Source organism: Hypomesus nipponensis, chromosome 3 (genome assembly GCF_054491055.1).
Source record: "Hypomesus nipponensis isolate SF chromosome 3, ASM5449105v1, whole genome shotgun sequence".
Classification (NCBI taxonomy): domain Eukaryota; kingdom Metazoa; phylum Chordata; class Actinopteri; order Osmeriformes; family Osmeridae; genus Hypomesus; species Hypomesus nipponensis.
Window position 1 is genome coordinate 17820225 of NC_140363.1, and position 14718 is coordinate 17834942.

The 14718-nt window shown below is 52.0% G+C and overlaps 1 protein-coding gene across 2 annotated transcripts in view; it reads right to left on the reverse strand.

The window, feature by feature from the left end:
* Window positions 1–14718, reverse strand: part of kif26ab (kinesin family member 26Ab) — a 75104-nt gene that overhangs the window by 42102 nt on the left and 18284 nt on the right. For both annotated transcript variants that reach the window (XM_084681213.1, XM_084681204.1), the window contains exon 3: window positions 6977–7468. In XM_084681213.1, coding sequence (XP_084537339.1) covers window positions 6977–7468 — 492 coding nt within the window. The remainder of the gene's footprint in view (window positions 1–6976; window positions 7469–14718) is intronic.

The window sequence follows — 14718 nt, forward strand, 5'->3', positions numbered from 1 at the left end:
CTAACAGCCAGGACACTGTCCCCCTCAGTCTCTCTAACAGCCAGGACACTGTCCCCCTCAGTCTCTCTAACAGCCAGGACACTGTCCCCCTCAGAGTCTCTCTAACAGCCAGGACACTGTCCCCCTCAGTCTCTCTAACAGCCAGGACACTGTCCCCCTCAGAGTCTCTCTAACAGCCAGGACACTGTCCCCCTCAGAGTGTCTCTAACAGCCAGGACACTGTCCCCCTCAGTCTCTCTAACAGCCAGGACACTGTCCCCCTCAGTCTCTCTAACAGCCAGGACACTGTCCCCCTCAGTCTCTCTAACAGCCAGGACACTGTCCCCCTCAGTCTCTCTAACAGCCAGGACACTGTCCCCCTCAGTCTCTCTAACAGCCAGGACACTGTCCCCCTCAGTCTCTCTAACAGCCAGGACACTGTCCCCCTCAGTCTCTCTAACAGCCAGGACACTGTCCCCCTCAGAGTCTCTCTAACAGCCAGGACACTGTCCCCCTCAGTCTCTCTAACAGCCAGGACACTGTCCCCCTCAGTCTCTCTAACAGCCAGGACACTGTCCCCCTCAGAGTCTCTCTAACAGCCAGGACACTGTCCCCCTCAGTCTCTCTAACAGCCAGGACACTGTCCCCCTCAGTCTCTCTAACAGCCAGGACACTGTCCCCCTCAGAGTCTCTCTAACAGCCAGGACACTGTCCCCCTCAGTCTCTCTAACAGCCAGGACACTGTCCCCCTCAGTCTCTCTAACAGCCAGGACACTGTCCCCCTCAGAGTCTCTCTAACAGCCAGGACACTGTCCCCCTCAGAGTCTAACAGCCAGGACACTGTCCCCCTCAGTCTCTCTAACAGCCAGGACACTGTCCCCCTCAGACTCTTACAGCCAGGACACTGTCCCCCTCAGAGTCTAACAGCCAGGACACTGTCCCCCTCAGTCTCTCTAACAGCCAGGACACTGTCCCCCTCAGAGTGTCTCTAACAGCCAGGACACTGTCCCCCTCAGTCTCTCTAACAGCCAGGACACTGTCCCCCTCAGAGTCTCTAACAGCCAGGACACTGTCCCCCTCAGTCTCTCTAACAGCCAGGACACTGTCCCCCTCAGTCTCTCTAACAGCCAGGACACTGTCCCCCTCAGAGTCTCTCTAACAGCCAGGACACTGTCCCCCTCAGAGTCTCTAACAGCCAGGACACTGTCCCCCTCAGTCTCTCTAACAGCCAGGACACTGTCCCCCTCAGAGTCTCTAACAGCCAGGACACTGTCCCCCTCAGTCTCTCTAACAGCCAGGACACTGTCCCCCTCAGAGTCTCTAACAGCCAGGACACTGTCCCCCTCAGAGTCTCTAACAGCCAGGACACTGTCCCCCTCAGTCTCTCTAACAGCCAGGACACTGTCCCCCTCAGAGTGTCTCTAACAGCCAGGACACTGTCCCCCTCAGAGTGTCTCTAACAGCCAGGACACTGTCCCCCTCAGTCTCTCTAACAGCCAGGACACTGTCCCCCTCAGAGTCTCTCTAACAGCCAGGACACTGTCCCCCTCAGTCTCTCTAACAGCCAGGACACTGTCCCCCTCAGTCTCTCTAACAGCCAGGACACTGTCCCCCTCAGAGTGTCTCTAACAGCCAGGACACTGTCCCCCTCAGAGTGTCTCTAACAGCCAGGACACTGTCCCCCTCAGAGTGTCTCTAACAGCCAGGACACTGTCCCCCTCAGTCTCTCTAACAGCCAGGACACTGTCCCCCTCAGTCTCTCTAACAGCCAGGACACTGTCCCCCTCAGTCTCTCTAACAGCCAGGACACTGTCCCCCTCAGAGTCTCTAACAGCCAGGACACTGTCCCCCTCAGTCTCTCTAACAGCCAGGACACTGTCCCCCTCAGTCTCTCTAACAGCCAGGACACTGTCCCCCTCAGAGTCTCTAACAGCCAGGACACTGTCCCCCTCAGAGTCTCTCTAACAGCCAGGACACTGTCCCCCTCAGTCTCTCTAACAGCCAGGACACTGTCCCCCTCAGAGTCTAACAGCCAGGACACTGTCCCCCTCAGTCTCTCTAACAGCCAGGACACTGTCCCCCTCAGAGTCTCTCTAACAGCCAGGACACTGTCCCCCTCAGAGTGTCTCTAACAGCCAGGACACTGTCCCCCTCAGAGTGTCTCTAACAGCCAGGACACTGTCCCCCTCAGTCTCTCTAACAGCCAGGACACTGTCCCCCTCAGTCTCTCTAACAGCCAGGACACTGTCCCCCTCAGAGTCTCTCTAACAGCCAGGACACTGTCCCCCTCAGTCTCTCTAACAGCCAGGACACTGTCCCCCTCAGTCTCTCTAACAGCCAGGACACTGTCCCCCTCAGAGTCTCTCTAACAGCCAGGACACTGTCCCCCTCAGAGTCTCTCTAACAGCCAGGACACTGTCCCCCTCAGTCTCTCTAACAGCCAGGACACTGTCCCCCTCAGAGTGTCTCTAACAGCCAGGACACTGTCCCCCTCAGTCTCTCTAACAGCCAGGACACTGTCCCCCTCAGTCTCTCTAACAGCCAGGACACTGTCCCCCTCAGTCTCTCTAACAGCCAGGACACTGTCCCCCTCAGAGTCTCTCTAACAGCCAGGACACTGTCCCCCTCAGAGTCTCTCTAACAGCCAGGACACTGTCCCCCTCAGAGTGTCTCTAACAGCCAGGACACTGTCCCCCTCAGTCTCTCTAACAGCCAGGACACTGTCCCCCTCAGTCTCTCTAACAGCCAGGACACTGTCCCCCTCAGTCTCTCTAACAGCCAGGACACTGTCCCCCTCAGTCTCTCTAACAGCCAGGACACTGTCCCCCTCAGTCTCTCTAACAGCCAGGACACTGTCCCCCTCAGTCTCTCTAACAGCCAGGACACTGTCCCCCTCAGAGTCTAACAGCCAGGACACTGTCCCCCTCAGTCTCTCTAACAGCCAGGACACTGTCCCCCTCAGAGTCTAACAGCCAGGACACTGTCCCCCTCAGTCTCTCTAACAGCCAGGACACTGTCCCCCTCAGTCTCTCTAACAGCCAGGACACTGTCCCCCTCAGTCTCTCTAACAGCCAGGACACTGTCCCCCTCAGTCTCTCTAACAGCCAGGACACTGTCCCCCTCAGTCTCTCTAACAGCCAGGACACTGTCCCCCTCAGTCTCTCTAACAGCCAGGACACTGTCCCCCTCAGAATCTCTAACAGCCAGGACACTGTCCCCCTCAGTCTCTCTAACAGCCAGGACACTGTCCCCCTCAGTCTCTCTAACAGCCAGGACACTGTCCCCCTCAGTCTCTCTAACAGCCAGGACACTGTCCCCCTCAGAATCTCTAACAGCCAGCCCGCTGCTCATTGATTCAGGCGATCACTACACTTAGGAGGCGCCGTGTGAGCAGTAATTAAGAGAGAACCAACCAATCTAATTAGCCGTTAAATCATTGGCTGTACATATACATCAGCAGCTAATTTGCCATTCACTAGTCTTTGCATGTGAATGCAAAAAAATATATATATATATTTTTGCTTCAAGGAATACTGAAGAACAAGCAGAAAGAAATGAAAATCCGTGAGGAGATTGTCAGAAGCTTTCTTAAATTCTTCACCGACTGACTGTAAAAATACTTGATAGATTAATATTTCTGACAGATTAATATTTCCGACAGAGATCATCTGTACTGCTGTCCCCGGCGGGCTCCACTGTGTGTGGACGGGCCCCTGGCTCGGGTCCAGCGGAGGTGTGTGCGTGTCAGGGTGTGAGACGGCCCCAGGAGGGCTACAGCAGCTGGCCTGGGACTGGAGACAGCAGCCGTCTGGAGCCACAGAGGGGACTCCCATGACCAGGGGCTAGGAGGCAGCAGCAGGTCCCAGTCTGGGAGCAGGGAGGTGGGGGAGGAGGAGGGGAGGGGAGGGAGGGAGGGTGTTGCTCTCACTTCTGGTCTGGCAGAGGGAGCATTGAGAAGGTCATCTTTGTAGACCTGGACCCAAACCATCCAACCCAGGGGGGGGGAATTGTCATGACAACACCGGCCTCACCACCAGTCAGTCAATCCAACAAGTGAGGACATTAGGAGCCTGTTGTTTTGGTGGTGGGGGTGACAATGTAAATCTGTACATGTTTTCCCTTGTCATTTATAACGATGACACGCTCCCTAGGTCGCCCAGCGACCTTGAGCAGGAGTCGCTTTGTCGCTAGGCGGCGGGGGGGCGCATGTCGTCAACACGGCCCGGCCCCTCGGAATATTTCCCCGCTCAATGTTTGTCCCAGATTCATGTTTGGTCACTAAAATAGCATCATTTACAATCTTTTTATACAGTGTGGGCCTGCAGTGTGTATGTGCCATCTGTCAACAGCGCCTGACAGCTGAACTATTTATACGTCCGGGCTGACATGCACCGGCTATACATCACGGGCTGGGAGCGTCCAGGAGGACAGCCGCACCACGACGCACACCCAGGAAGTACCGAGGCCGTAGCTCAGGAAAGAGACACGCTTTAATATGGACGACACGATCGCCCTGCGACACTCAAGGGTGATTGGATTGTCCGCTGTCATCCTCTTCTGGTGTGTGTCGGCTGTCGAGCGGTGGAGCTTCGGTGACAGTTGGCGTTGGTCGCCGCTATCAGAGGTTGAAAGGACATGTTGGTCGTTTAGGGAGTTTGTTTTGCGCGGTGAGTCTGTGCTCCGCCCATGTGGTTGGAGGAATCTGAGATGGCGTTGAGCTCCGGGGCGTCGCGGTGGGCGGAGGACTCTCCCTCTCTCTCCATCACCCTCTCCCTATCTCTCCATCACCCTCTCCCTCCCTCTCCATCACCCTCTCCCCCTCCCTGTGACACGGGTGTCACCCTGGCCCAGCTGGGGGGGCAGGAGGGCAGCCCAGATGGCCCAGAGAGCGTGGCAGACGAGCAGGCGAGGTCACACAGGGACCACAGTGGGCCGTTACCCCCAACACACAGACACACACACACAGGCGCGCACACACACTAAATTCCCAGTGTCAGGAGCATTGGGTCTTAGCAGATTAACACATGAGAGAGCAGTGGTTAAATAACAGATTTAGGTCAATACATTTGTCATTCTGATTTTTTTGAATACTGAAGTCGAATATTCTCTCCTGACCACCATGGTGGACTGGGCAACTTTAAGATATTCATATGAACACATTGGACGGCCACGCCCAAGGTTCAACGGAACAATGGCAACAGGGACGAGCTCGTTCAGTACGTGTCGTGTTCTCGGATCAAGCTGCCTTTGTTCCAGTCGTCAAGGTGAGGTTGTGTGTACCGTTTAAATGTCTACAAACATACTTCCACACCAGAGGTCGTTCATAGAGGGGGGTTTGAAGGTGTCCTGGGCTGGGCTGCGTGGAGCCCGGGGCCCCTGGGGGACTGGGGGAGGCAGCAGCAGCGTCGCAGTCTGACAGAAGCATCTCCCTGTCTTTGTCTGCACTCCTCTGCTCTCCGCACAAGGACAGCGAGAGGGAAGCAGGAGTTAAAGCACTTGCCTCTGGGCATCGTGACTCCCAATCCTCCCTAGCTCATGTGGGTTTCTTTCTCTGAGCAGATCTCATTTTAATGAAAGAAAACGTTCGAAAATAACACCAAGGCCCATATCTGCAGTGTTTGTATCAGCAGATATCCTGAAGGGACATCTTCCAGCCTGGGAAGAGCGCTGGGGTGCAGCTATGTGGAGTTGTGAAAGGCAGCCACAGATCCCAATGGCACTAATTGCTTTTAGACACATGTGGTGGGGGGGAGGGGACAAGCCTCTCGTTGTGTGCCCGGCCACTCAGCTCTCTCCTAGATTGCACACACGCATCTAAAAGCTTTTCTGGTGCTCTCACAAACTGTGGCCGTGGGCACTTGTTGACATCGAGCACAGCATTGAAACCTGGTTTGCGGTCTCTCTGGCCTGAAGGAAGAATTACACTGATAAACCCTCATAATGGAGCGGCGTTGTTAAGGAAGCCGTGCAACACCGAGAAGGCAGAAACAGTGCCGATGACCCTCTAAAACGCCGGAAAAACGTCATATTAGGCTGTTATCAGTGTGAGAAATAGCAGAGTAAGTGCTGTGGTTGCAACATTGCATAAGTGGAACAGCAAAACCCTCATCAAGTAAAAAAAGTCCACATTCTGCTGGCGTTGGAAGGAGAGATGAGAGCGACAGAGAGTGTGACCCCAACCGAAGGACCGCGGCGGGCGTGAGAGAAGCAGATCTGGCACCTGGCACCACGGCTTGGGAGTTTGTTGTGCACTCCGAGTCTGCCTGGTGTGGAATGTGACGACGGTGCGTCACAGACGGTTCTGAGGCCAGATGTCCCGGTCGCTTCACGGCGACCACATCTCCTTCCCTCAGACAGCGAGAGGCTGGGACAGTAAAGAGACTGAGGGGAGCAGACATCTGTAGCTCACTGGATAAGTGTGCGTACCATGTAGGTCGGAGATGGCAAAAGTACACACATCCTTCACCCAAGAAGAAAAACTATTACAAAGAAAAAGTTTCTTTTTAATACCTTTCCAAACTTTTTGTTTAAAATCATGTTTTCAACCCTCAGAAACGTTTTTAACCCTAACCCTAACAAACATTTTGTTCAAATTCATGTTTTCAACGTTGCCAAACTTGTTTTCCCCACACACGACACAAAAACACAACATTTTCAACTGGGGGAGGCAAAAGCGTGGCAGGAGCTAGTTTTTGGGTGACATGGAGAGGGTTGGTGTGACCCAATGCCACCATCAATTATTATAACATCTACTGCCCTCAGCATCTGCTGCCCTCAGCATCTGCTGCCCTCAGCATCTGCTGCCCTCAGCATCTTCTGCCCTCAGCATCTGCTGCCCTCAGCATCTGCTGCCCTCAGCATCTTCTGCCCTCAGCATCTACAGCCCTCAGCAGCTGCCCCCCCCCCTCCCACCCCACCCTTGGATCTGCAAGAGCTGCCTTCATCTTTAACACGTGGCTGAACCCAGGCTCTTGTGGACTGGACAGAGAAGACCTACCGGGCTGGGCTGGGGGAGGAAGTTGTTGACTCTTGAGATGCTCCACATGCCCTCCAGGTACTGTTGGGCCTGGATGGTGACCGAGCCCAGGGACCCCGACAGCTGTCCTCCGCCCACCGTCACCTGGACACTGGTGTTGGGTCCCGAGGAGCCAGCGCAGCCCTGGGGCCAGCCCAGCCCCCGCCTCCTGTCCCCCAGGGGCAGTAGCTCCTGGGCTCGGGGGCCCTGGGGGCCCTGGGGGCCGGAGGGGGAGAAGGTGAGCCGGGAGGGCTGGGCTGAGAGAGCGGAGGAGGCCGGCGCTGGCGTACAGAGGGCGTGGCCCAGGGGCGGCGAGGGGGCGTGGCCTGGGGGCGGCGACGGGGCGTGGACCGTCTGGATGGCCTCCTGTCTCAGCTGCAGGACGGAGGTGTGGCATACATGGCAGCTGGCCCCGCCCTCATGGCTCCCAGGAACTTGGAGCTGGTCGAACAGGAAGGCAGCGTATCCCGGATCCTACAGAGAGAGAGAGAGAGAGAGAGAGAGAGAGTGTATCACATTGTTTGCTTTCTAAGCCAGCATCTGTATTACGTATTGTGAGAGAGAGAGAGACAGAGAGAATCCATATGAATACACTCCAACTAAAAGCAAGCCACAACACATTCACAACTATAATAAATATAAACATCACTTAAAAAACACAGGACTTCCTGACTTCCTTGTCCGTCCAGAGCTGACAGCTGCTTACGTACAATGAAAAGACCCCGCCGTAAAAAACACGCCATCAGACGCCCGGCGTGAAAATAAGCATCTCCCACAGGAAGCTGACGAAACATCACTCTGCCTTCCACCTTTATCACAGCTATTCATACGCTCCTTCTCAACAGGCCTGTTACCCTTACTCACCACACAAACACACACAGGCGCGCGCTGCAGTCTCTTAAGAGGCATTAAGGGCCGCCAGCCTCTCTCCCAGCGAAGCTAAGACCTCACACAGAAGCCCACAGTCCAGACATCAGTGTTTACGAGGCCTGGGTTCCACAAAGGCTCGCTGGTGATCAGCAGGAGTGAGAGCCTGGTCAAACAACGATCCAGCGGTGTTAATGCAGTGCCACTTAATACAGCCCTCAGCAGGGCCCTATTCTCAACAGGGCCCTATCAGAGGCAGGGCCCTATAAGAGGCAGGGTCCTATCAGAGGCAGGGCCCTATCAGAGGCAGGGCCCTATAAGAGGCAGGGCCCTATAAGAGGCAGGGCCCTATCAGAGGCAGGGCCCTATCAGAGGCAGGGCCCTATCAGAGGCAGGGCCCTATCAGAGGCAGGGCCCTATCAGAGGCAGGGCCCTATCAGAGGCAGGCTCTCCGGGAGAGGGCCTGGGTCCTCCCTGCCAAGGCAGCTCGATACAGAGACTTCCGGATGACCTCTCAGGCAGGTCCCCCTGCTGGATTCTGCAGCCTTTGACCGCACAGCCGCTCTGAACCAATGAACATGCTCTGAACCGGGGCCACGTTGAAAACATGTATATGAATACAGATTTTGAATTCTCCTAATTCAGTCCCTTTAACCCCTGTGGCCTCCACATCTGCTCTGGCCACAGGGCTGATTCAGCCTAATGACAGGATCTCCATGGTGATCTAACCCTAACAGTGGCCCACATGGCCGTATTAGGAGAGGAGGATTATTGACCTGGCATTGAGGCAGAGCAGATGCCAGCAAGCTTCTGATTAACAGAGCGACGGTGAAACGTTGGAGACAGGACACAAGATAAGTGTGGAAACACCTCTGTATGGAGACTCTCCCAACTCTCTTTCAGGATAGAGAGAATCATCACAACTCAAGGGGGGGGAAAAACAGCGATTTGCATCGATTCACAAATTTAAAAAAAATTCTCCCCCCCAATTTTATTTTTATTTATCTTGGACAAATCATGAATCAAATCAAATTGTGAGGTACCAAACGCTTCCCACCCCTACCCAACTCTCTTACAGGATAGTGTTAAACTGGGTATACGGTGACAAGTGGTGGATACGTACCTCCTCAGAGGGTTCCAACATCGTGGTATGCAGCCCACGTCCTCATACAGGACGTTAAGGAGCTAATGACGTATTACCGTGGTTTGGATAACTAAGACCTCATGACACTGGCACATGATGTAAAGAACCAGCCTTAGTACTGCACTTCCATGTGTTCCACGAGTTAGTTCAGCATCACAGCCTGGGACGAATCCAATGAGAAACCTGAGAATGTTGAGTGTAAACGCTGTGACCCTACTTCCTGTCCTACTTCCTGTTCTGTTTCAGCACATCTAGAAACACTGCAGCAGCAATAACCTGCGTGTTTTCCACCCTACTTCCCTCATCCCTTCTCCCTCTTCCTCGCCCCTCCATTCTCCACCTCACCCCTCTAACCCAAGCTCATCTCGTAGCAAGACTACATGGAAGAAATCAATTGCAGGCTCCCTCAGTGCCCCACCTTCCTCCCTGCCTGCTTTGTTGGCTGCTGAGCTAATAAAAGAACACACAAAGCTCAGGCCATCTGCTGGGCTGACGGGGTTCTGGAGGTGACGGGGTTCTGGAGGTGACGGGGTTCTGGAGGTGACGGGGTTCTGGAGGAGACGGGGAGGGCTGCTCTTGTAAAGCTGTTAGTGAGTCTCACGCTCTCTGGACTGACTGCAGGGTCAGGGCCGGGCAGATACTGCTGCTGACGACCAGGAGATGAAGAGCATTAAGAGAAGGAATAGGATGAAGAGGAGAAATTCTTCAGACTGAATAGTTTGAGTATTTCGAAACAAGAGTCTGTCAAAATTCACGTGGAACATCTCACATCATCAGAGTACATCCAGTTAGAGACATCGTCCGGGTTTTGAACACCAACTGACCAAGCTAACTAAACAAACAAGTCAAACGGTATTCCTGACTGATGGCTTAAGAGGTTATGTAGGGCCTGAACAGTAAAACACCAAACATATGACGCATGAATACACAGAGACACGGACTCATGTTGTTCCTTCTATCATCCGTGTGATGTATGACTGACAGGTGCAAGTGGGTGGGAAAAATAGCCCTGATTTAAAGACACTTGTAATGAGCTGTATCAACACAATGCAAGAGCTCACTGCATTCCTACCCATGACATGGGGAAATATTTGCAAACACCTCCTTCCTTTATAACCCATGTAGAGGAACGAGAGGAAGATTAGTGTTCTTAACATAGACACACATCCCAAACACTGGAGGGTGCAAGATGGGGACTGAGAGACATGGAGAGACATACAGAGACAGGGAGAGACAGGGACAGACAGGGAGAGAGACAGAGAGAAAGAGAGGACATTTGACAGAGGGGTTGGGATCCTAGCCTTCGGGGTGGTAGACCTGTTTCACTGTCTTACAGCAGGGATCTTAATTCAACCCTCGAGACAAATCAAGTGAGAAGCTGTGGCCGGCAGCCCTGGCCCACTATGAGAGCTGTCTGCAACAGGCCCCAACACAGCCTGCAGACACAAGCCCCTCTGTGCGCCCTGCCCTCACCATGACAACCAGAGGAGCTGCAAGATAAACCAGAGCGGAGCGAGACTGTCTGGACTGTGGGTGTCATCAGAGAGACTGTACCCTGAGGCTGGAGAGAAGAAAACTGCAACCACTTATGTATGGAGAGGGAGAGAAAGAGCTAGAGCAAGAGAGCAAGAGCGAGATGTGCATGGCTTGTTCCTGGGTCCTATGGGAATCCAATGCAAATGGAGCCAGGCAAAGTCACACACAGAGAGACAATTTGCCCAGAAATCACACCTCATTTATCCTGTCACACGGTTTTACCACACCCCAACCACGACCAGAGGAGCCAGGCAAGGAATACCTGCCATCCGACCGTGTCCACATTTACCGTCTGAGGAAACTCGGTCAGTAACCGCCTGGCCGGATGCAGAAGACCGACCCGTGACTCACTTGAATCCCCAGGAGGTCAGAGCGATTTGAAATGCATGAGGCCCCTTTGCTAGACTGACGCCTCTCAGGCAAGCTCCATTAAAAAGTAAAACATGCGGGGAAACCGTATTTTCTATTCCAGTGAGTAGCTGAATGCCATCAGCCAGAGAGTGATGACCTTCAGCACAGCCTCACTGTAATTCAGAGAAAAGGAAATAAAAAGCGGATTAGCTCGGAAATCGACTTCCGAGATTAAACTGTGTAGACTCCCTCTGCTTCCTTGCCATCTCTCTGTTTTCACCGGGACTACGGGAGGGGAAACGTCCTCCACTACAACCCAGCGGATTGACACCCAGCGTCGCATCTCCACACCACATTCCATACCTCCACTGCATTAGAACAGCCGTGAACACAAAACAACATGGCCGGTTTCTTTTCACACGGAAAAGCCTTGTTATGTGTGAACCACACGACCACACCAACAACCTTTGCACGCTGAAAAAAAAAAAAAAAACTCTTTCTTCTCCGCCTCCCCCTCCAAGACATCACTTTCTGTTGACTCTGCCTTTTGATGCTTGTGGCCCCCAGCAGAGGGCCCCTGGTGTGACGTGGGGCCCAGGGGCCCGGGTCAAGGACGAGAGCCAGCCACAGGACTACTTTCCCACAGGTAGACCAGCCTCTCCCCTGGCAGGAGAGGCCAGAGGACAGAGGGAAAACGAGCACAGCTGCAAGGAGACTACCCCCGAGTGACCACAGGGCTTTAAAACAGATTACATTCCCAGGATAAAAGGACAACATCCAGCAGCTAATCCTACCTCCAGCCTCCAACCTTAACATCCCCCACCTCCACCACCAACACCTCCACTGTCTAATTTCCACCCATCCAAAGCCTCTGAACAAGCACTGGACTGGATGGCCTCGGTTGAGTGAGTCATAGAACTGATTAGATATCGGGAAGAGCATTTCATGTCGAGGCAGCAGAGCTAGCGCTGTGCCTGGGACACAGGCCATTAAGTTTAACCACTCGTGCTTTAAGACTTGAACAGACAATGACTCAGGATGTCACACTGCTATACTATTTACCTCCGTCGGAAGGCCTTCTATAGCACACAGGCTGGGACGGCTCATCAACCCACATCAAACAGATGTTTGCCCACGGCGGCTGGACTGACAGGATGAGGAAAACCTATAATAAAGCGTTTCCCCAACTGGTTATCGGTATTATAGCTTGAGGATATTGCATTGTAGCTCACAAATAAGACAACCATCGAGATCATTCCATCAATTAAGTCGTCCTCCTGTGGTAAAGGACGATGACCTGTTAAACTCCTCCAGTTAAAACTGCAATAGCGTTTAACTGTTTAGGCTACAATATTTCAGGCCCATTTACGCTGACTTTGTTCGGGCCATCAGTTGAAAATCTCTTCAACTGCTTTCTGAACTTTTCAGAAAGGCCTTCATGTCCTCAACTTTCTCTCCTTTTTAGCTATACAACCCAGCCAGAGTTGAAAAGCTTGCCGAGAATATAACAATATTGTTTATGCTACTAGAATAACCTATCTAGCGTTAGCTAGCGGTGAAGACAGCCTGCTATAGTCCAGCGCTTAGCTACTTGTTGACGAATAACTATCTAACTACGCTGCTGTAAATACACCACGTAATTTAATTCAACCTAGCAGCCTAGCATCTAGCTACTACACACTCAAAGTTGTATTTGGCTAGTTTATAGCATTACTGTAGAAATAAACCACGGTATTTACTTTACCTGTACTCCCGGTAGACAAAAAGTATAGCTAGTTCTTTTCCCACGCTTTCAGTTGAATACAATCTGGCTCGCTAAAGCGCTTGCAGCGCGTCTCAGTCCTCTGCAAAAGACGACAGGGTCAACCGCACAACTTGATTGACATACAGCTTTGGGACCCTGAGGCCGAGTAGGATAAATATCACCTCACTGTCTGACAATGTGCGTACAACACTGGGATACATTTAAACACCGTAACAAATCGACGCAACAGCGTCGGTGTGCGGTTCCGAAACAGTAAGAGTCCGATGAAGTAGACTATTATTGGTGAATTGTCAATCCGACAATAGCTCTCACAAAATGAAGGGAGGAATAAATGCTTATAAGAGCTGTTTTTTTTTTTATGTGTTAAAAACATGTCCAGCTGTAGCATCTGGCTTCGACTAAGCATGTGGATTATGTGTGAAATCTACCATGTGTCACAGATGATCGTTGTCCTGCTCTAAGTATACATGATATATGAGACGCTTGAACGTTTTAAAGGACTAAAGCGCCACTACTCTTTATTTATTCATACAGACAGATGTCACTGTCTATCAAACTATCCACTATAGACGGACTTTAGGTAAAGTCACACGCAGAACTCATTAAATGACAGCACATAATGACATGTCATGGCTCTATATGGCTGACTTATGTCTTACTGAGGTGCTTGCCAATCATGTGACTGGAAGGGAGAGAAGTGAATGACTGAATACCTTTAATAGCTCCACCATTACCTCAGTGTCTTATTCTGTATAGAAAAAGGTGAGGAACTGAATGTGTGTGTGTGTGTGTGTGTGTGTGTGCGTGCGTGTGTGTGTGTCCATCTGTCTGTTTACACCACATCCATCCATCACTCCAACCTTTCGCCACTTGGCCAGTTAATTACCTTTTCCTGTTCACCCGTGCACACAATGAAAACAAGCTCCTTTCAGACTGTTTGGACAGCCCTCATCCCCTCTCCCTCCCCCCTCCTCCATGGCTCCCTCCCCCGAGTACCCAAGGCAGTCAGCAGGACCCTGTTTTTACCCCAGATCAGTCAAGCTGTCACCGGCTGGGGAGCGAGGTGGGGTGTGGGGGCACTGGGTCCAGACCGGCCTGCTCTGTGGACACACAGAGGTGCTCGGATGAACCGACTGCCAGGGAGACGTCTTCATCACCAGCCTGTCACAGGCACAGCTCAATAACGGCAGGCCGTCTTGTGATAGGAGTTGAAACGGGTCTGACGATCTGTCCAGATAGATGTGTTTTCAGAGTGCGGTCAAATTTGAGGGTTGCTATGGAGCAAAAAACTCACAAGTTTTAACCCATAAACCCTGCTTCTGCCCAGTGTGAGAGAAATCAAAGATGTCAAAGGGAGTTAGGTGGCTGAGCGGTTAGGGAATCTGGCTAGTAATCTGAAGGTCGTCAGTTCTATTCCCGGCCGAGCCAAATGACGTTGTGTCCTTGGGCAAGGCACTTCACCCTACTTGCCTCGGGGAATGTGTCTGTACTTACTGTAAGTCGCTCTGGATAAGAGCGTCTGCTAATTGACTGAATGTAAATGTTAATTTTAATTAATCACAGTCAGTAAATCACCTATTGCATTATTATCTCTTCAGATATATATCTCATTCATTTATATATATACATAATACTGGGTATTGTGTACTGATGACAGTCATGTATCAGAACTCTGTTTCTTAAACACAGACAATGTTATCTTTGTTTTTCCTCTATTGACTATAAATTCTGTCTTCTGGCCTTCATGCCTCAGAGAGACTTTGTTTTGTTGCTGCATAGAAGCAGGTTGAACAGGGTGTGGGAGTGATTTGACAGAAAAGTACTCTTGAGAAAACAAATTATTAGAGACAAGTGTTTGTTAGTTACCGTGACGAGGAGCAAAGAATCAAACATTTTCTGTCTTTTCGAGCTCCTCTGCATTGGAAGTGTTGAGAATAAGAAACTTTCTCACCAGCACTTTTCGTCTCTCTTGCTCATGGCCAATCAGCAGTGAGCAGAGCTCTCTGCTCTCTCCAGATAAACCTATAGGAAGCCTTCACTCGGAAGACCAGGAGAGTAATT